Raw genomic sequence first — 21,527 nt, 5'->3', positions numbered from 1 at the left:
GCTGAGCTGTCTTCTTGAACCACTGCCGTCCATGTGCTGTAGACAAACCCACAATGCCCTTCGGGAGGGAATTCCAGGATCTTGACCCAGCAACACTGAAGGAACAGTAATATATTTTCAATCAGGATGCAATGTAGATTGGAAGGGAACTTGTAAGTGGTAGTGTTCTGTGTATCTGCTGCTCTTGTCCTTCTAGACGGAAATGGTTGTGGGTTGGGAAGGTGCTGTCTCAGGAGATTTGGTGAATATCTACAGTGCATCTTCTAGATGGTGCACACGGCTGCTACTGAGTATCAGTGGTGGAGGGAGTGGATGTGTGTGGATGTAGTGCCAATCAAGCAGGCTGTTTTGAACTGGATGATTTCAAGCTTCTTGACTGTTTTTGGAGCTGCGCCCATCCAGGCATGTGGGGAGTAACCCATCACACTCCTATCTAAATCTTGACTGATCTTTTCTTAAATAATTTCAAGGATTGGGCATCACTTGGTACACCAGCATTTATTGCTCAGAATCAAATGGGTTGGCACAGTGGCTCACGCTGCTACCCCACAGCACAGGGACCGGGGTTTGATTCCACCCTCTGGCTATGTGGAGTATGCACATTCTCCCTGTGTCTGCCTGGGTTCTGTCCAGGTGATCTGATTTCCTCCCACAGTCCAAATATGTGAGTTAGGTGGATTAGCCATGGGAAATGCAAGGTTATAGGGGATTGGGTTTGGGTGGGATGCTCTTTGGAGAGGCAGTATATGCTGAATGGCCTGTTTCCACATTGTTGGGGGTTCGATGAATTTCTTCACTCAGAGGGTTTTGAGTCTTTCCCAGAGAGTTGTTGATACTTAGTCATTTGTATAAATTCAAGATGGAGATCATCCACATGTCGGGAGGCAATGGCCTAGTGGTATCGTCACGAGATTGTTAATCCAGAGAGCCAAGTCATGTTCTGGGGGACCTGGGTTCAAATTCTGGCAAGGCATTTAAATTCAAAAAAAACTCTGAAATTAAGAGTCTATTAATGGCCATTGTTAGGGGCAAACCGCATTGGTCCCCACAATGTCCATTAGATTGCTGTCCTTGCCCGTACCGACTGACACATGACTGCAGACCCGCAGCAATATTGAATCATAGAATTCCTACTGTGTGGAAGAAGACCATCAAGTCTAAGTAGCATTCCCCTCTCCTATTGCTGCAGCCCTACACTACTCACAGCCAATTCACCTAAGCTGCACATCTTTGGACTGAGAATGGAAAACTGGAGCACCTGGAGGAAACCCACTCAGACATGGGGAGAATAAGCAAACTCCACACAATCACCTGAGGGTGGACTTGAACCCAGGTCCATAGCACTGTAAGGCAGACGTGCTAGCCACTGTGTCACCCATTCCTCATCTCTGATCTAAATGTCTAATCCCTTATTCCCAGACTGGGATTCTGCTTTAGAATCCCCATGTAAGGGCACATCCTTCCAAAATCTACCCTGTCAGGGCCCTGGAGAATTTAAAATGTTTCAGTGAAATCTCATCCCAACCTGCTAAATTCCGGGGAATCCTGACCCAGTCCCCTCTCTCAAACATTAGACAATTCCCTCAACCCGTCACATGAACTGTTGCTGGGTTTGATCATCTCAGTAAGAGTTTCATGGAGGGAAGGAGAAAGAAAGACTCTTTCTGCTTTGAATCGATGCTAAAAATTTAATAAGCAGAAAAATATTGCCACCAAGTTTTGTTCACATACTCTTTCTTTTCATCAAAGTGCTGGGTGAGGTTTCTTATGAATTTCAGGAGGTCACTGGTGGTGTCCTTATATTCTTTATTCTTGCCTTGTCTTTTGTTCATGTCATTTAGGATAATGGAGTCAACCGAGAAGGAAATGAACAGCAGAATTTGTTTTCTCTGTTGATTAAATTCACCTTGCTTGCTCCTCTGAGCACCTGAAGAAGGGGCGATGCTCCAAAAGATTGTGTTTTCTAATAAACCTGTTAGACTATAATCTGGTGTCGTATGATTTTTGGCCTTGTGCTCTGATCACATTCGGGGTATTCCCATGAGCACTGAATGTTCTTGCATCTCCAGGCCAGGAGGTGGCGATCTTGACAATGGATTTCACAATGGTCTCCATCAGAAATGACTCAAATCAGGGACAGCGACCAGAGATTACAGGCCCAGCTCTTGCTCCTCACTCCCAGATCTGAACGCGATGGGCCCCCTGGGGTCCCAGGTACCGGTTGTTGTGTCTCGGGCCCTGCAAATGGTGTGACTGATCCTTCTGATTGTTCCCAACCTCACCAGGTCCCCACAGTCATTGAGATTATTTAAATACAGCCTTTGCCATATTGAGACCCTGATTGATGTGAGACAGGCTTAAATGGGTCAATAAGATTGAGGAGTTATAGACATAGATTGCCAAGTGGAAATCTAATGTTATGGCTCCAACAGAGACTGGGCGGGACTGCGGATTCCTGGGTACAAAGTAAAGATAGGAAAGAGGGAAAACTGCTAGAAGTGGTGGGATTGTTCTGGAACCAGACTGTGCTGACCAACCTTAGGCCCTGAGATATGATGCAAATGAAATTTGAACTGTGCCGGGCTTTAACTCACTGTTACCAGAGTAAAACAGGGATTACCCATTTCACAAGAGAGTAAATGGAACTAACAAACCAGGTGCATGTGAAACACTGTCCCCGTCCCTGAGAGAGGGGGGACAAGAACAGGGACATTCTCAGACAGAAAGGATGCTAAAAATGGTATCACCCCGAGAGTGAAGGGTGGGGTGGAGACAGTGACAGCGACACCCTCCCAGAGAGTGGGGAAAGTAACACTGACACATTTAAAACTGTATTATCAAAAGTGAGAATTCAAACATACACCCACTCCACCAAACGGTGTTGATGATGCACTGTCCTCATCAAAACACATTTGCAAACCTCTTCGTAACACATAAGGGGAGAGAAACATTGTAAAATGTATTACCATGAGTGAGGGTCCGTTAAAACAAGGACCATGATGTTAAATTTTCCCAGCCATAAACAAACTGGTGTATTTACATCTTTGTCTTATTAAACAATATTAAAACCTCGGCCAAACATTTTCCTGCAGACAGTGTATTTAAAATATCATGAGTCTTCCCACATTGTTGGTTTGATCAGTGACGTAGCAAGGAAGCAGCAGCTGCCCCATGAACTCCAACAAGAGAATGAGAACAGGCTCTTCATACGGAGCTGGCTCCCGAGAATCCAATTCAACAGCAGGGATCAAAGAACAAGGAACAATACAGGAACAGGCCCTTCGGCCCTCCAAGCCTGTGCTGACACATTTTGCCCTTCCATACAGAAACTGTCTTCACCTGCAGGATTCATATCCCTCTATTCCCTTCCTATTCATGCATTAGTGCAGGTCTTTCTTGAATACTTCTATTGTGTCTGCTTCCACCCCCTCCTCTGGCAGTGTATTCCAGGTATTCAACTCGCTTTGTGCAAAATACTTGCCTCACACATCTCTTTTAAATTCCCCCGCCCCACCCCGCACCTTGAACCTCTGTTCTCCAGTAATTGACCCCTCCACCTGGGGAAAAGCCTAATATTTTCCACCCTACCTATCGCATTCACAACTTAATAAACTTCTATCAGGTCACACCTCATTTTCCCGCATTGCAGTGAAAACAAACCCAGTTTATCCAACCTTTCTTCAGAACTACAATCCCCCCCATACCAGACAATGTCCTGGTAAACATTTTCTGCACCGTCTTCAAAACATCCACATCCTTCTGGTAGTGTGGTGACTGGAAATGTATGCAATATTCCAAGTGTGGCCGAACTAAAGTTCGATAAAGCTGCAGCATAACGTGTCTATCCTTCTACTCAATGCCCCTTCCAATGAAGGCAAGCATGCCATAAGCCTTTTTCACAACCTTACCGCCCTGTGCTGGCACCTTCAGAGATCTGTGAACATGCACACCAAGAATGTTTTTTATTTCAAAAATATACTTTATTCATAAAATATTTTGATGATCTGTACAATTGTACAGTCCATAAACATTCCATTTCTTTGCATACAGGGGCAGGGTACAGGTCTGTACGATTACTATCCACATATTTAGCTGGGGGTCAGCGGAGCCCCCTTACTGCATCAGCCCCCTGTGCTTAGGCAGGCAGACGTTACACAGTGGTCTTTCCTCACCGCACCTTGACGGCAGCTGCCCCAAGTTTCAGCACATCCCTCAACACGTAGTCCTTGACCTTGGAATGTGCCAGTCTGCAACACTCAGTCGGAGTCGACTCCTTCAGCTGGAAGATCAACAGTTTTTGGACCGCCCAGAAAGCGTACTTCACCGAGTTGATGATCCTCCAGGCACAGTTGATGTTTGTCTCGGTGTGCGTCCCAGGGAACAGGCCGTAGAGCACGGAGTCCCGCGTCACGGTGCTGCTTGGGACGAACCTCGACAAACACCACTGCATTCCTCTCCAGACATCTTCTGCATAGGCACATTCCAGAAGGAGATGTGTGACAGTCTCGTCCCCCCTACCCCCCCCCCCGCAGCCGCTTTAAGGGCAGCGTGCGGTGCGGCTGAGAGTCCGGGCGTGCATAAAGGATCTCACAGACAGAGCCCTTCTCACCACCAGCCAAGCCATGTCTTGATGCTTGTTGCACACCCAGATCCCTCTGCATATCAATACTCCAAAGGATCCTGCCATTCACTGTATTATTCCCACCTGCACATCACCTTTCAAAATGCATCACCTTACATTTGTCAGGATTAAACGACCTCTGCCATTTTTCTGTCCAAGCATCCAACTGATCTGTATCCTGCCATATCGTCTGACAATCCTTCTCTTTATCTGCAACTCTACCAATCTTTGTATCAACCGTAAACTTACTAATTGGACCAGCTACGCTTTGCTCCAAATCATTTATGGAGATTATGAACAGCAGAGCTCTCACCACTGATCCCTGTGGAACATCACTATTCACAGCCCTCCATCCTCCTATCACTGCCATCTGTCTCCTCTGACTCAGCCAGTTCTGTATCCAATGCTGGGAACATTTTAGACAAGACACCTTGTTGCCAGATCGTTACTGCAACTTGATCCAGTACGGTCAGAAAGAGAAAAAGGACAATGTGCAGATTGTTGAACAGGCCCCTGCACCTGGGCCTGAGGCAGGAGCCCAAGCTCCAACACACTGGCCTCACTTCACACCAACCTTCACACTGTGCGGGGTCATGAACTCCGGCCATCAATTCCTCTGGGACCGGGACGGAGTGAAGGAGCAGTGACAATTGTCGAAGAGTCAATAAGGAGTAAAGCAAGATGGAGAGGGTGTGTTGGAAAGTGTATAATGGAGGAAACAAACTTTGTGATACCCAATATTGACATAGTTTACATGTATCACAGAATGAACAAAACAGCACACTGTGAAAGACAATCAAAAATCACACCAAAGTACTTCTTTTTTGATATATCATAGTGTGCAGGGCATTTTCATTGTGGTGCCATAAGCATCCTGGTCCAAGAGCTGTAATGTCTCTCTCTCTCTCTCCTCGTTTCTACAGATGGAGCCAATTGGATTCTCTCAGAGCCTCAGTTTATTTTTACTGTTCAGTAATGTGGGGATACCGATGGGGGACTGGGGTACACCTGATGAAGAAGCAGCCTTTCGAAAGCTTCTGATTTCAAATGAACTTGTTGGGCTAGAACCTGGTGTTATGTGACTTCTGACTTTGATTAGATTACTTACAGTGTGGAAACAGGCCCCGCGGCCCAACAAGTAGACACCGACCCGCCGAAGCGCACCCACCCAGATACATTCCCCTACACCTAACACTATGGGCAATTTAGCATGGCCAATTCACCTAACCTGCACATTGTTGGATTGTGGGAGGAAACCGGAGCACCTGGAGAAAACCCACGCAGACACAGGGAGAATGTGCAAACTCCACACAGTCAGTCGCCTGAGGCGGGAATTGAACCCAGGTCTCTGGCGCTGTGAGGCAGCAGTGCTAACCACTGTGCTACCGTGCTGCCTTCTAGCAACTATAGAGTACTTGCAATGCAACTGAGGATTATGGGTAATGACTCCATCCATTAGCCATGAATAAATCTGCAGTCACTCTAGTGGATTTCAGTGGGAATGACCTGTTATTTGCTTCCAGGTAACAGGTTCACCACCGCCCTCTCCAGGACAATTAGGAAACGACAACAAATAACCGACACGTCAACGCCTGCCCCATCCCAGGAGAAATCAAAATAAATGGCACACAATTCAAATGATCAAACTGGTGAGGCTTGAATTCATCTATTTGAAGAACTGGAGCCTTGGCCAGAAACAGAGCCATGACATGGGTGACCCTGGTTTGTCAGACTGCAAGGTGCAGTGCCCTGCGGATTGACACTGGGATCAGCAACAAATGAATTATACTGAAAGATCTAGCAAACGACTGTTAAGGTGTGACCCCAAACTGCAGAGAACAGGCCTCGAGTCTTTGCATCCTCATCTCCATCCTTGGCTGTTGCCCTTCCCTAATTGTCCTGGAGAGTATGATGGTGAGTCATGAGATTCTCGAAGAGGATCTGACAGAGGGACGAGGTCATGCCCTTGGCCTGAGCACAACTGCCTGACCTGCTGTGCTTTTCCAGCGCTTCACTTCTTGACTCCGAGCACAACTATCCTTCAGGAGAATGAGCTGTGGCACAAGAGGAAACGCGGGAGTGTTGGAAAATGGGGATATTTTGAGAAAGGTAGAGAATATGACCTAGTTGGTCGATGGGAGGGATGAATCCGGATTCATTTTTCTCATTGACCAATCAGGTCGCACCCTCTACCTATCTTCATCCCCCACTCCCTTGATCTGCAGCTCCCTAAACAACTCCCCTCCCAACTTCCTGAAGAAGGGTTACAGCCAAAACGTTGACTTCTCCACCTCCTGATGCTGCCTGGCTTGCTGTGTTCTCCCAGCCTCCTGCTTGTCATCCTTGGATTCCAGCTTTTTTGTCTCTAGTCTCTTCAGGGGCCAGGATGAGTGTGAGGAGTTTGGGCTTTGGAACTACCCACAGACTGAAGTCAAAAGAAGCAAAGCAAGAAAGACAAGTGGATCGAACACAAGAGAGCAAATTGCAAAGGAGAGAGGGACAACATTGAATTGCTTCTGATGTCATCCTCTGTGCCCAAACATTTCACAGAGCCAGCTCCACATCCTTCCATTGGCTTTGACATTGAGAGTCAACAGTTCCCTTCCCACAGCCCATTTTATAATGTCCTGTTCCAGGGAATCTCTGAGACAGAGGATATTTCACCTTTTCTGGGAAAGGTGGAGAAATGAAGGATGTCAAGGAATTGCTTCTCAGATTTCAGGGTCTGACAGAAGAATGTGTATAGTCTGAGGATTCAGGAGACAGATCACTGAGATATTATTCCTCACTCCCATCAACATCAGTCTTTATTCTGACATCAGTTTCTATTCTTCATTATAAAGTACCCACCAGTTTCAGACTGGACATTTCACACCCAGCCCCCATTTCCCCACATTGGAATCAAGAACCAAATTTGCCCCTTCTCAGGATTGTCCTCTGAATGTGGTGACAGTGTGCTAATGCTGTGTTTGAATGAAAGAGCCACGGTGAGATCTGGGACTGAATCCAAGGGGTTTCTGAGCCAGCAGCAGCCTCCCCACTGTGTGAGGGTCTGTTTGGATAAGATTTCAGCGTTGAAACTTTATTGCTGGAACAGCACAGCAGGTCAGGCAGCATCCAGGGAACAGGAGATTCGACGTTTCGGGCACAGGCCCTTCTTCAGATTTCAGCCCCATGGGTTCCCACTGATACTATAGCCAGGGAGTGAGATTGCTGGAGCTACGTGTGGACTGAGGAACACAACAGTCAGGACAATGAGCTGCTCTGGAATCCACCCTGAGCCCTGGATGATCCTCACTGAGATGGCCCAGGGGCTACGGAATATGACAGCAGAAAATGGAACCAGTTTATCATTGACTGTCCTCCCCAGTGGTGACTCACAGACTGAACATTCTCAATCTGACTCCAGGGACATACGGGGAAATTCCATCTCAATTGAAGAGTAAAGAAAATCCAGGTCTAATTTATGGAATATTTATTTCCCAAACCCTGTGGAATTGTTATTCTGAGTAACAAGACCCTGCTGGTCATATTCATCAATACATGATTCCCGGTGACACTGGCTCCCAAACGTTTGAGTAACTTTTCTTGACCTGGGATCTTGCTGTGCCTAAAAGATGGGTGAGTGAATTCCCATCAGATTATTGTGTTCCCCAGTGTCCCCTCCTGCCTTCCTTCTTTTCCCCATTTATTAGGGATGATTTTCTCAGGGCCCTGCATTCCTGCTGAAACTGCCCCTTCTGGCCCTAACTGTAGTATTGCCCTCCTGCTCTCGGGACCCCATTGCCCTCTCTATTCTCCCCGTCGTGTTCCGGGCCTTGAGGGTGGAGGGTTTCACTTCATACACCCTTTCCCTGAGGCTTCAGCTTGGGCCAAAAAGGAGAGAATCACAGGGTAAAGAGATCTTATCGTTCAACAGAAAAGCTCTTTGCATATTACCATAATCCAGGTAATTAATGGGAGAGGATTAGAGACCCACAACAATGAAAGCACGGTGACTTAGAGGCTAAAAGGCAGACAGCAAAGAGCTGCATTATTCCTCCCAGGATGTGATTGCCTTTGGCAAGCCTCATATTTATTGCCCATCTCCAGCTGCTCGGACCGAATTCTTTGCTGAGCCAGATCATGGGATCGTTAAGAATGAATCCCGTCACTGTGGGACTGGAGTCACAGACCGGGTGATGACTGAGTTCCCTTGCCCAAAGAACATTCATGAACATGACATGGAGTTTCATAGTTTTTTTTGTTCAGATCCAAGCGCCTTCCTTCCCAGATATTACATGGCTCACCACCGCCCTCTCCAGGACAATTAAGGAAGGGCCACCAAGAGCAGACACGGTCAGTGCCTGGCCCATCCCATGAGAAATCAAAATAAATGATGAGCAACTCAAATGATCAAACTGGTGAGGCCTTAAAGACTGGAGCCTAGGCTAGAAATAGAGCCATGACATGGGTGAACCTGGTTTGTCAGACTGAAAGGTGGAGTGTCCTTCGGATTGACACTGGGATCAGGCGCAAAATGAATTACACTCAAAGATCGAACACACAGCTATCAAAGCGGGTCACCAAAGAGCAGCAATTTATCCTGGAGAGCTCAACAGGTATCAGTGGGTGTAAGAGCACTAGGTAGGCAAGTATCAGATGCAGTTGAATACACCAGAAATACAGTAACACATAAACGGAAGCTATTTGGATAGAACAGGACAATGAGATTAATTGAATTTTTCTACTGAGAGCAGGCACAAAGCCTTCTGGTTGTAATGGCTCAGAGAATGATTAAGGATGAAGTGCAGCTCATTTTGTAAACAAATCGCTGCGGCTAGGAAGAAAGGATGTTTAGTGACATCGATCCTTAAAATTAGGAGCCACTTCAGAAAAAGACATGGGAATGGCCAATGTGAATTTCGAAATTACTCTGGAAAGTGAGTAGATGGAGGGGAGAGCGACCATGGCAGCTGTACTGAAGAATGGCTAGGTCACTTTGAGAATATGGTACACAGTTATGTGCTTCTTTGAGGGGCAGTGCAGAATAGTACAGGGAGTGGGGATCTAGGTCACAAGGAAAAAGAAATAAGCACAGTAAATGTAGATTTACTGTTAATGTAGGCAAATAGAAAGACAAAGTGACACATTCTCCAGTCACACACCAGGTACAGAAAGGAAAAAAATATTTTGATGCAGTTATTGGAGTTTAGTGAGTGATAATAAACTGAGTCCTCCATTCAAAAAGGTACAGAATTACTTATTAGAATTTAAATGTATCTGAAGCAAAAGAGGAAATTATAATCAAATAGTCATTTGAGAATATAGAACATGACAGAGAAAATGTCCATTTTGTGGAAGCTTTTTGCTTTGCGCTTATCAGGGCAATTTGCAAGAATACAAATTTAAGCAGAAAAGAACTATATATTCTGGATGAGAGGACAATGCTGTTTGGTTGGCCAATGGGCCCTAATTGGACGAGGTGTTGCCACAATGAATACAATAGTATAAATGATGTTTTCCTTTGCTGTGGCATTTCTTGCAAATTCTCCTGATGTGCCCAAGACAAAAATCTTTGACAAAATGCCTCTTCTTTTCAGAAACACTCAAATTAGGATCAGTTGGGAGAGAAAGCGGGAACATGAAATCATGTTTTCCAAGAGGGAGGGGGAGAGTGTTTGTGGAATCTCCCATGGGCAGGGTTCTCCTGGCTGCCACCACATCAGGAAGGCTGGAGCTTGATGATCGAGCTGAATGGACAGGACTCACTCTCGCAGTCCTCAGGGCCATGGAGCCTCATGTGATGGGAACATCTGCTGGGTGTCGGGGGCAGACAATGACATTGTAATGGGTTTGAAAACTCAGCAAGTCAACACTAGCTCCACAAACTCTTCCTCTCTGCCTGATCCCTTCAGGAGTGAGTGAAGCTGCATGGAATGGCTGAACACTTTGGTTTTTGAAGCAGACATGAACAATGGAACATTGTTCTCCAGCTGACACTCACCTGTTTGGTGCTGGAAAAGGTTCCTTTATACATTGAACTGAAAGCCTTGCTCCTGACCCAGCAGATTGGTGTTGAGCGGAGTTTCGGGAGATAAAGAGAGGCTGACAAGGGAGTAAATGAGCAAGTGAATAAATGTGCTTCTCAAATTTCCCAGCAACACTGAGAGTGCAGGGTTAAGACATGAAGGAGGAAGCATGAAGAGTCGAATAATTTTTTTACACAGACATAGTACGAGTGAGTACAGAGAACAGAACATTCAATTGGTTTAAACTTACAAATTAGAAGCTGAATTAGGATACAGATAAGAAAGAACTGATACATATACATGCAAAATCAGTAAGAAATATGTAACTATATTACTGACATGTGTAGTTCATAATAGCGAAGTTAAGATTTAGAGAGCATAAAAAAAGCCATCTTTTCAATTTGATGGCTGTTTTTTTTAAGATGTCGAAAGTGTGTGCGGACCCTTTAGGAGAGTAGGGTGCTCACATGAATCTGTGACTAGCTGTCAGTGTCACAGAGAATACTGAGAATTGAAAGTACATAACAATTGGCGGTGAGGTTATTAACATTAGTTTGGGTTGGGTTGTTTTTGAAGTTAACCAGATTCGAATTTAAACAATTAATTTAAAATATGTCCACGACACAAAATCCAATTGGATTTAAATCTCCATCATTCAATAAGATCATGGCTGATCTGTTTGTGTTTCCAATTCCACATTCCACATTGAGTCTGTATCAGCCTCGAACCTTCTGAGTGACAAAAATCTGTTATTTCTACTTCAAAATATTCACTACCCCTACCTCCACCACCTACTGATACAGTTGTTGAACTTTCGAAACAGTGTACCCTGAAGGAAATATCCATTAGAAAACTGGGAGACGAGCAGAACCCAGAGTGTCCAGAAAGAAGCCGTTTTCAGATTGCCCGTATATGACGAGTGTGCCCCAAGTGTTAAGTGTTGGGCCCTCAACTGTTTCCAATCTCTCTCACTGTGGGGATTGAAGGCTTGGGGATTACATTCACAGATGACACAAAGATGGAGAAGAAAGTAGGTTGCGAAGATGACAGGACAGGGGCCAGACCAATAGAGATACGTTCTATGAGGAGACAGCAATCAGCAGATGGTGTATAATTTGGGAAAATGTGAAGTTGTTTGATTAGAAGTAACAAAATGCTGTGTATTATTGCAATGAGACTAATTGAGGAGTTAAAAAACAAAAGTGTGTGTGTGATGTTTCAGTTATTCCTGGCTACTGGTGAAATTGCATCTCAAAAACTGTGCACAGTTTTGGTCTCCTTATTGAAGGAAGAATATAAATGCATTGGAGGTGGTTCAGAGGAGATTTATTTTATTGATCCCTGGAATGTGTGGGCTGTGTGATGAAGAAAGATTGGAAAGGCTGACCTTGATCTCACTCGTGTTGAGAAGAGTAAGGGGTTTCCCTGTCCTACAGTATTCTCCAAACCCTTATCTGACCCCCTCATAGTCATACCCTCCTGCCCCTTACTACACCATGGAATTGGACTGCCTAGTCCTGAGGCTTATAACCTCCTTCTGGAACAAGGTCTCCAGGTATCTCCGCACCTCCCTGATGTGTCACCAATTATTTCAACTCAGCCTCCAATCCAAACACCCTGAGTGGGAGTTGCTGTAGTTTTATACATTCACTACAGATGTATTTACCCTGAATCACTTTAATTCAATAAAGAACTGCTTATTTCACTTAAAAATGAAAGGTATCCATTCCTTTATTAAACCAGAAATTGTCTTCAGGATTTGTATTAAAGTTTTAATGCTTTCCATTTATTGACCTTCCCTGACTGAGGTTACCTGAAGCAGGAGAAGATACAAAAGGATATAGATGGGCTGATCAGTAACAAGTGGAATTCATTCAGATAAATGTGAGTCAGTGGACTGAGCTCTCCCTGACCATGCGAGTGAGGTGAGGGCAGAGTGACAGCCCTTGACATCAAGGCCGCTTTGATGGTATGTGGCATCAAGGAGCCTGAGCAATGCAGCAGCTTTTCACCTGCTGTTCCAGGGAACACATCAATATTTGGATCCCTCCGAGCAGCTCCTGGGAATTCTGTCATCCCGAAGGGACAAGTCCTCCTCCTCAGTTCTGGATAACAGCAGCAAGTCAGCCATCCACTGTCCAAAGTGTTTGGGGGAGCTGAACTGAACTCTTGTAGCCCTTGTGCCATGCTCTGCTGGAAGGTTGGGAACCCTTGGGGTAGACAGACCCATCAATATTGTTGATTTTTAAACAGGAAGGTGAATATGTCCCGGTCATCAGCCCTTCCTGCCCCAATATGGAGCAGAACATGTTTGAAATGACCAACTGTGTAAAGAACTATTGCCAGTCCATCAACAAAGAGCCAATCTGCTCCAAACACTCCGTTAGTGATCTCTCTGTATTATGTTCAGATGCTTTCCCATTAAGTGCCCAGGGAGCCCACCCTTACACTCTTGGGTTTTGCTAGCTCTTCCATCGCCGATGTACCCGCCTGAACCCCTCCAATTGGTCCTGTACTGGGGAGAGCTGATCCCAGTGCTTTCGATGGATGAATCAGTGTGTCTACGAGATACATTCCCTGTTCTCCACCTGCGCACACGTGGGCACAGGATTTTCCCCATTCATCATACACCATTGGGCACATGTATTTGAGGTGGGTACTATCCCTTTAGAGCACCAAGGGTGGATCATTGAAGTAGAGAGGTGCCATCTCCATTCTGGGTTTGCACCTTCCCTGTCTACAATCTGAGTTCAGCTTCCTCTCAGCATCAGTCCCCTGCCTTTTGGAAATTGAACACATCTTCCCTCTTTTCCCCATTTATTGGGGAAGGTTTCCTTGGGGCCCTGAATTTCTGCTGTAAGAGCCCCTTCTGGCCACAATTGTAGCAGTGCCCTCCTGTTTCGGGGACCCCATCTTTTTGCCCCCCTCATGTTCCATGCCTTGATGATGCAACCTTTCACTTCACACACCCTTTCCCTAAGGCTTCAGCTCTGACCACTTTCAAAACAGACACGAGACAGAGACTGAATCTTCTTCATCTTTATTCCCTTTTCCAGATTGACATTGACAGAAAACTGACTGCAATTAACAGCCCAGACAGAGGAAGCTGCTCAAATTCACAGCCACAATGGAGCTTGAGGAAAACACTTGTGGAGATTTTTTCAATAACATGAGAAGCCTGTCCTTTTGAACAGTGACAAAACCGTAAATTGGAACTGGTGGCTGAGCAGGAAGGAGATCTGGTTTACTGAAGCAGAGACTTTGGAGGTTCACATTGTTTTGTACAGCTGACAGTCTTCAGCACCTTTGAGAGGTTTTTCTTGGCATCACAGGTTAACATCGTTGTCATCAAATATCACCAGTTCAGGGACAGAATGGGGTTAGATACAGAGTAAAGCTCTCCCCCTGCACTGTCCAACGATCTGTCTTAACTCCTGAACCTCAGAAGTGTCCCCGAGCTGTCCCAAGATGGAAGAGAGTTGAAATTCAGTGCTGACAATGACCTTTGTCCTGCCAGCTCAGCCCTGTTCTATTTAAAGTTGTGTCTTCTCTGTGGACTGTCTCAAACACTCTACACACATTCTGATCTCCTGATACTCTTGCTGAGGGGAGAGGGGAGGGTCACGTGGGTGAGGGCACAGGAGAAGCGAGCGTTGGACTCCCAGTCAGACCCAGAGAGGGTCAGCAGGCTGCTGACACTGTAGGTGCTGTCCGAAGCTCGCAGGTAGTTGCTGGTCTGAACCCCGTCCGAAATGACTGCACCGTCCTTCTTCCACTGCACCTCCAGCTCATCGGGATAGAAGTGATTGGCAAGGCACACCAGAGTGGCAGTGCCCTTGGCATTGACCTGCTCCGGGGAGGGAGGCAGCAGGGTCAGCTTGGGCTGAGAGTTCTCACGGCCTGAAAGACAAGAGAAACAATTTTAATCCCTGCCATTCGAAGGTATTTCAACTCCCAGAACGTTAATTGGCAAAACAATTCATTTGAACATTTGCAGACAATACTTACAAAGCCGACAAACGAATGCATATTTATTAAACGTTCTTTTTGATGTTGGGCATTGAAGTCCCCCACTCAGAGTTCATTTTGTGCCATCAACACCCTGAGTGCTTCCTCCAAGTGTTCAACGTGAAGGAGAGGTTGATGTATCAGACAAGAGAGGGCAGTATGTTTTAACAAGCAGGTAGTTCCATACAATCATACAGCACAGAAGAGGCCATTCACTCCATCAAGTCTTTACAACTAAGATACTGGAAATCTACTCTCCACCCACTTTCCAGAACTGGACCCATAACATTGAATATTATGACAATTCGGGTGCTTATCCAAGTACTGCTCAAGTTTGTGAGGTTTGCTGCCTCAACTACACTCCCAAGGCAATGTATCCAAGACCCCCATCCTCTGGGGGAAGGAACATTTCTTCACATCCCCTCTAAACCTTGCTCATTGAATGTGTGCCATCCTGTTATTGCCCCTCTGTCTGAGGGGAACAGTTATGATCTTCCTAACGTGTGCACTTCCCCCATACCCTGCACCTCTCTGTCAGATCCTCCCCCTCAACCTTCTCTGCTCCAAAGTAAACAATCCGAGTGTATCCAGCCTCTCACCACATCGTCTCAGATACTCCATCCCAGGCAACTTCCTAGTCAATCTCCTCTGCAACCCCTTCCAGCATAATCACATCCTTCCTACAGTGTGGTGACTGTAACTGCACACAGTCCTCCAGCTGAGGCCTAACCAAAGTTCTGCATCACTCGAACATATCCTTCCTGCTCTTATAATCTATACCTGAAATTACAAAGACAGCTATCCAATATGCCTTCATAACTGCTCTAATAACCTGCCCTGGCACTTTCAGGTATCAGTGGACAATCAATCCAAGATTATGTTCTCACACAGATTCCCAGTGTCCTGCCATTCATTGAGTACTCCATTGTCTTGTTAATTCCTCCAAAGTGTGACGTCTCACATTTAACAGATTTAAATTCCAGCTGCCTCTGATCTGCCCATCTGATCTATCCTGAATCCTAAGACCATCTTCCTCACTTTCAACCATCCAGCCAATCTTCATGTTGTCCACAAACTCAGTATCATCCCCTCCTGCATTCTCATTGACATTGCTTGTATATATTATAATCAGTGAGGGTCCCAGCACTTCTCCCTGTGGTATGCGGCTCCATACTGGATCCAGTCACATAAACAGCCTTTTCCCATCACTCTCTGTCACCTGTCCCAAAGCTAAGCTTGGATCCAACTTGCCAAGTTACCCTGAATCCCATTTGCTTTTACCTTCTTTTTCAGTCTCCCATGTGGGACCTTGTCAAAGGCTTTGCTGAAATACAAGCATACTATATCAACTTCACCACCCGCATCTACACACCTAGTGACCTCGACAAAATTCCACCAGATTTGTTGGCCCTGGTCTCCCTCTGACAAAGCCACACGGACTATCCCTGAAATGGAGATTCATTCTGTCTTCAAAACTTCCTCCATTCGTATCCCTACCACTGATGTGAGACAGACTGGTTTTCCTTGCCCATGCTTGACCTGATGCTATAAGACTTCACGGGGTCCAGAGTCAATGTTGAGCACTCCCAGAGTCACTCCTGGAATACCATGAGAGTAGGAAGTGTGGTCAGTGACAGTAGTTGGAGCTCCAGGTTTCGGAGCTTGAGCAGCAGCTGGTGTCAGTGTGGAGCATCCGTGAGGCTGAGAGCTCCATGGAGAGCACGTTTCTAGATGTGGTCACTCTGCAGCTTCAGAGTATGCAGAGAGAGAGGGAATGGGGGAGCAGCAGACCGTCCAAAAGGACCAGGCAGCTCGTACAGGAATCCCCTGAGTGTTTCCTACTCTCCAACCAGGATTCAGTTCAGACTCCTGATGAGAATGATGGTTCATCTGCGGAGTGCAGCCAGAGCCAAGTCCATGGCACCACGGGGGGCTCAGCTGTACAGGGGGGCACAAGGAAGACTGGAAGAGCGACAGTGAGAGGAGATTCGAGAGTGAGGGCAATCGATAGGTGTTTCTGCAGCTGCAGATGGGAATCCAGGATGGTGTGTTGTCTCCCTGGTGCCAGGGTCAAGGATGTCACTGAGCAGCTGCAGAGCATCCTGAGGGGAGAGGGGGAATAGTTAACAGTCGTTGTCCACACCGGTCCCAGTGATGGATGGAGAAAAAGGACGTGGTCCCGCAGTCAGAATTTAGGGAGTTCAGCAGGGAATTAGCAGCAGGAGCACGAAAGTAGAAATCTTTGGATTACTCCCAGTGGCCCATGCAAGTGAGAATAGGAACCAAAGGATAACTCATGTGAATGTGGAGCCGGAAAGAGGGTCCAGGAGGGAAGGCTTTAAATTCTATGGAGTTGGAGTTGGCTCCAGAAGAGGTATGGGACAGACTGGAGGGTTTGCTCCTGAACAGAATTGGGACTGAGTTTTTTGTAGGTGATTTGCTGGTACTTTTGGAGAGAGTTTAAACTAACTTTGCAAGCCTGTGGGAACCAGGAGATAATATTACAGAGGAACACCAAGGCCTACAGAATCCTGGGAAGATAGATAACACCAGAATAAGGAATAGTAACTGAGCAGGCAGAGTGAGGGAATGAGCAATAAATTCTAATTCTGGGTGACTGCATATATGAGCCTACACCAAGTATAGGGAATCAGACTAGGGAGTTACATACAAAGAGTGCCAAGTGGAAACCTGATGTTGTGGCTCGAACAGAGACCGGACTAAAAGAAGGGCAGGACTGTGTCTTCAATATTCCTGGATACAAGGTGTTCAGGAAAGAGAGAAAAGGGGGAAAAAGATGGTGACTGGTGGGAGTAGTTAAGGAGATCAGTGCAGAGCTGGAGAAAGAGGATGCCCCAGAAGGGTGAAGGACAGAATCGATTTGGCTCAAGATAAGGAACAAAAAAAGTGCAATTATATTGTTCAGTGCAGTCTGTAATTCACCGACTATTCAAGGGACAAATCTGCAAGAAATTTACGACGAGTTGCAAACATTATAGAGTCATTACAATGGAGACATTTAATTAAACAAAGTTCAACTGGGTTAGTAGCATTGTGAAGGGCAGAGAGGGGCCAGAGTTGTGAGAGTGTGTTCAGGTGAATTTTCTCTAGCCGTCTGTTTCCAGTCCAATGAGAAAGGCAGCTCTGCTAGACCTGGATCTTGGGAATGAGGAGGCCCAAGTAGATCAAGTGTCAGTGAGAGGACATTTAGGGAAGAAGGTCTGATATGGTTGACTGGATAATGAGGTTAGATCACATTGAATCGAGGGATGGCTACAGCTAGCCAGTTTGATGCAAAGTTGGCTTTACAGTAAGGCCAGAGTGTGTTGGTAGAAAGTATTGTTCAGACTGGAAGCATGTGACCAGCGGTATGCTGCCAGAATCACTTCTGACTTCACCATTATTCATCATATACATCAGCCATTTGGATGAGAATCCTGGAGGTATGATGAAACAACTACAAAGAGGCTGGTATCCTGTCACCAAGTCACCCTTTATTTACAGAATACACTGGCTGCAGCCAGCCAGCTTGGAGTCAGTCCCTGAACTCAGGAGACTCTCTGAATCCCCTGTTTATATCAGTCAGCCAGAGCTCCCTGATTGATCCAGGTTAACTACCCCAATCAAGGATCTCATAGTCAATAATATCCACCTGGTTCTAATCATTGTACATGGTTAGTAAGTTAGCCAATGAAATCAAGATTGGTGGCACAGTGAACAGTGAAGGGTACGATGTGATCTCGATTAACTGGGCCAGTGGGCTGAGGAATGGCTGGTGGAGTTTAATTCAGATAAATGCGAGATATTGCATTTTTTTAAGACAAACCAGGGCAGGATGTACACAGTTAATGATTGGGCTCTGTGGAGTGTTGTCGAAGACAGAGACCTAGGGGTGCAGGTATATAATTCCTTGAAAGTGGCACCACGGGTATAGATAGAGTGGGAAAGTAAGTATTTGGCACACGCCTTCATCAGTGAGAGCATTAAGGACAGGAGTTCAGATATCATATTATGGCTGTACAAGACATTGGTAAAGCTACACTTGGAGTACTGTATACAATTCTGGTCACTCTACTATAGGAAGGATGTTATTAAACTGGAAAGGCTTTAAAAAAATTCCAAGCATGTTTCTGAGACTGGAAGATTTGAGTTATGAGGAAGGCTGATTATTGCTTGCACTATTTTCCCTGGAGTGTAGGAGGCTGAGGGGTGACCATTTTGAAGTTTATAAAATCATAAGGAGCATAGATAGGGTGAATAGCCAAGGTCTGTTCCCCAGAGTAAGGGAGTCCAAAACTGAAGGGCATAGGTTTAAGGTGAGAGAGGAAAGATTTAAAAGGGAACTGAGGGGCAACTTTTTCACACAGGCAGTGGTGAATATATGGAATGTGTTGCCAGAGGAAGTGGTAGAGGTGAGTACAATTGCAACAGTTAAAAGTCCATTGGACAGGTACATGGTTAGGAAAGGTTTAAAGGGATATGGGCCTAACCCAGGCAAATAGGATGACGGGCATAGATAAAGTGAATAATTCAGGAAGGATGTGGATATTTTACAAAGAGAAGGCTGACAGGAGATTTGATCGAGAAATTCAAAATCCAGAGGGGTCTGCACAGAGTAAATTGGGAGAAAATGTTCCCACTTAGGAAAGGATTGAGAGGGGGAGGCCATAGACTGAGAGTAATTGGGTAAAGAAGCTAAAGTAAGATGGTGAAATCCTCTTCAGCCAGTGAGTGGTTAAGGTGTGGAATGCACTGTCTGAGAATGTGGTGGAGGCAGCTTCAAATGGAACATTCCGAAGGGAATGAAACTGTTATTTGAAAAGGAACAATGTGAGGGTGACAGGGAGAAGGCAGGAGAATGACACTCAGTGAATTACTCATTCAGAGAGCCGGTCTAGACAGGATGGGCGGAATGGTCTCTGTGTGCACTGTAACAGTTCTGAGATTGTGTGTTTGAGCAGAGTTAAAGCTGGGGGAGGTGGGAGCTCGGTGTCTCACTGTGCTGCTGCTGCTGCTGCTGAGGTCAGTGAGATCAGAGACTGGGACAGGGAGCCAGAGCTCACATCAAACTCTGCCCGTGTCCATCACACTGAGACTGGCAGGAGGCTACTCACTGATTTCACTCCATGCTGCAGGAATGGGACCACAGGCTGCAAATGGACAGAGCTCCTCCACACGGTGAGTAAAACTGACTGACTTAGATCTTGCTGCTTAAAGAGACAATGGAACTAAAGAAATACAGCTGGATACCCTGTTAGACACACTGCTCCTCAATTAACCATTTCATTCACTGCAGCTCCCCACGAACACCTTCAACAATTTAGCATTTGTGTTTTAGAAAGTTTCAGTATTGACAGGGATAATAGCAGAGGATTGAGGTTTAGTCACTCAGTCTGAGCTTGGTTCCTTTACCGAACGTAAGCCACAGGGAGAGCTCCCAGTGCAGAGGCTGTACAAAAACCTCAGCTGTTTCCCTCTGTCACTCTAAGCCTCTCTGTCTCTTACTGTCTGTCTGTCTCTCTCACTTTCACCCTCTCCCTGTCTCTCTGTATCTTTCACTCATTCTTGCCATTTCCCTGCCACTCTCCCTCACTTAGTCATGTCTTTCTCTCTTTCTGTCTCTCTCAGGCTGTTTCTCTCTCTATCTCTCTGTCTCTCTGGGTTGTGCCCAGCTGAGCTTGGGAGGTTTGTGAACTTTATTTTTCAATGTTAAATCTTGCAGCTGTTCTTCACATGTAGCGATGGAGTATAAGAGGGAAACTTGAGGCCTTCAGTGAGCGGTGGACACCACAGGGACTGGAGTGAGTAGTGCGCAGTGACAAACCCGGCATGAGGTAATTTGTTCAGTTTTATTTACACGTAACTGTGGGACATATCAGTAGAGGAGGTGGGATTGTGTGTCCATTATTATATATTATATATAATATATTATATATAACTGGGATGTGTCATTACAGGAGGTGGCGCTGTGTGGTTTGAAGTTTTTGTACTGCTCTGTATCACTGTGTAGAGGGTAGCTCTGATACTGCTGACAGTAATAGTCAGCGACATCCTCATTCTGAACGTTGCTGATTGTCAGGGTGAAACTGGTCCCTGATCCACTGCCGGTGAATCGGTTGGAGACTCCAGTGAATCGAGTTGCTGCATTGTAGATCAGGAGAGAGGGTTTCTGACCTTCTCGCTGCTGGCACCATGCAATATTATTGCTAATGCTTTGACTGGCCGTACAGGTGATGGTTGCGGTCTGGTCCAGTCCCACTGACAACACCGGGGGAGACTGGCTCATGGTGATGTCCCCACTGATACCTGAGGGATCAGAGAGAAACACAGTGAAGTCAGAACTGTCACAGAAAGAGCCTGTCAAATGAGCGATTGTTGGAGACACTGAGCATTCCTCTGGTTTCAGCATTTTCCCTTCGATCAAAAGTCAGTGGAATTGGAGTGAAATGGAGAGCAGCTAAAGATTCAAGGTGGAAGGAGAGAGATTTGTACCTGCGACACAGAATGCCAGGGGCCAGATCAGCTGGATGTGTGAAATCATGGTGTGTGCTCCTGTCCCTGTGCCTGGTTCCTGATAAACTCTCCCTTCACTGGGCTCTGCTTTATAAAGCTGCAGCCTGTGAGAGTCTGACTGGGTGTTCCTCAGTATGTAAATGGCATCAGGCAGAGAGAGCCACGTCAGCACCTCGCACTTCCTCTTCCCTCTCTTTCCATTTATATCTATGCCTGTCTTACACTGACTCATTGCTTCATTTTCTTTCTCCATTTCACTCTCTGTCCTCTCCCAGTTACATTGTCACTTCACATCTCTGTCTCTTTTTCTCCATGTCTTGATGCCACTCTCTCTCTCCTTCTCCCTCAATGTTGGTTGGTCACTGTCTGTCTGC

The 21,527-nt window shown here is 46.0% G+C and overlaps 1 gene segment (V, D, J or C); it reads right to left on the bottom strand.

The window, feature by feature from the left end:
- LOC148149232 (Ig kappa chain V region Mem5-like) overlaps positions 1 to 21,215 on the bottom strand; it is a 405,056-nt gene extending 383,841 nt beyond the window's left edge. The window contains 3 exon segments of the V gene segment in view: positions 20,029 to 20,062; positions 20,651 to 20,946; positions 21,133 to 21,215. Of these exon segments, the coding sequence occupies positions 20,029 to 20,062; positions 20,651 to 20,946; positions 21,133 to 21,181 (379 nt within the window).
- Between the last annotated feature and the right edge of the window lie 312 nt (positions 21,216 to 21,527).

This window comes from Chiloscyllium plagiosum, unplaced genomic scaffold (assembly GCF_037043375.1).
Source record: "Chiloscyllium plagiosum isolate Xiang-an unplaced genomic scaffold, Cpla_swu_hap1 HiC_scaffold_9, whole genome shotgun sequence".
Classification (NCBI taxonomy): domain Eukaryota; kingdom Metazoa; phylum Chordata; class Chondrichthyes; order Orectolobiformes; family Hemiscylliidae; genus Chiloscyllium; species Chiloscyllium plagiosum.
This window is presented reverse-complemented; position numbering and strand designations above follow the sequence as displayed.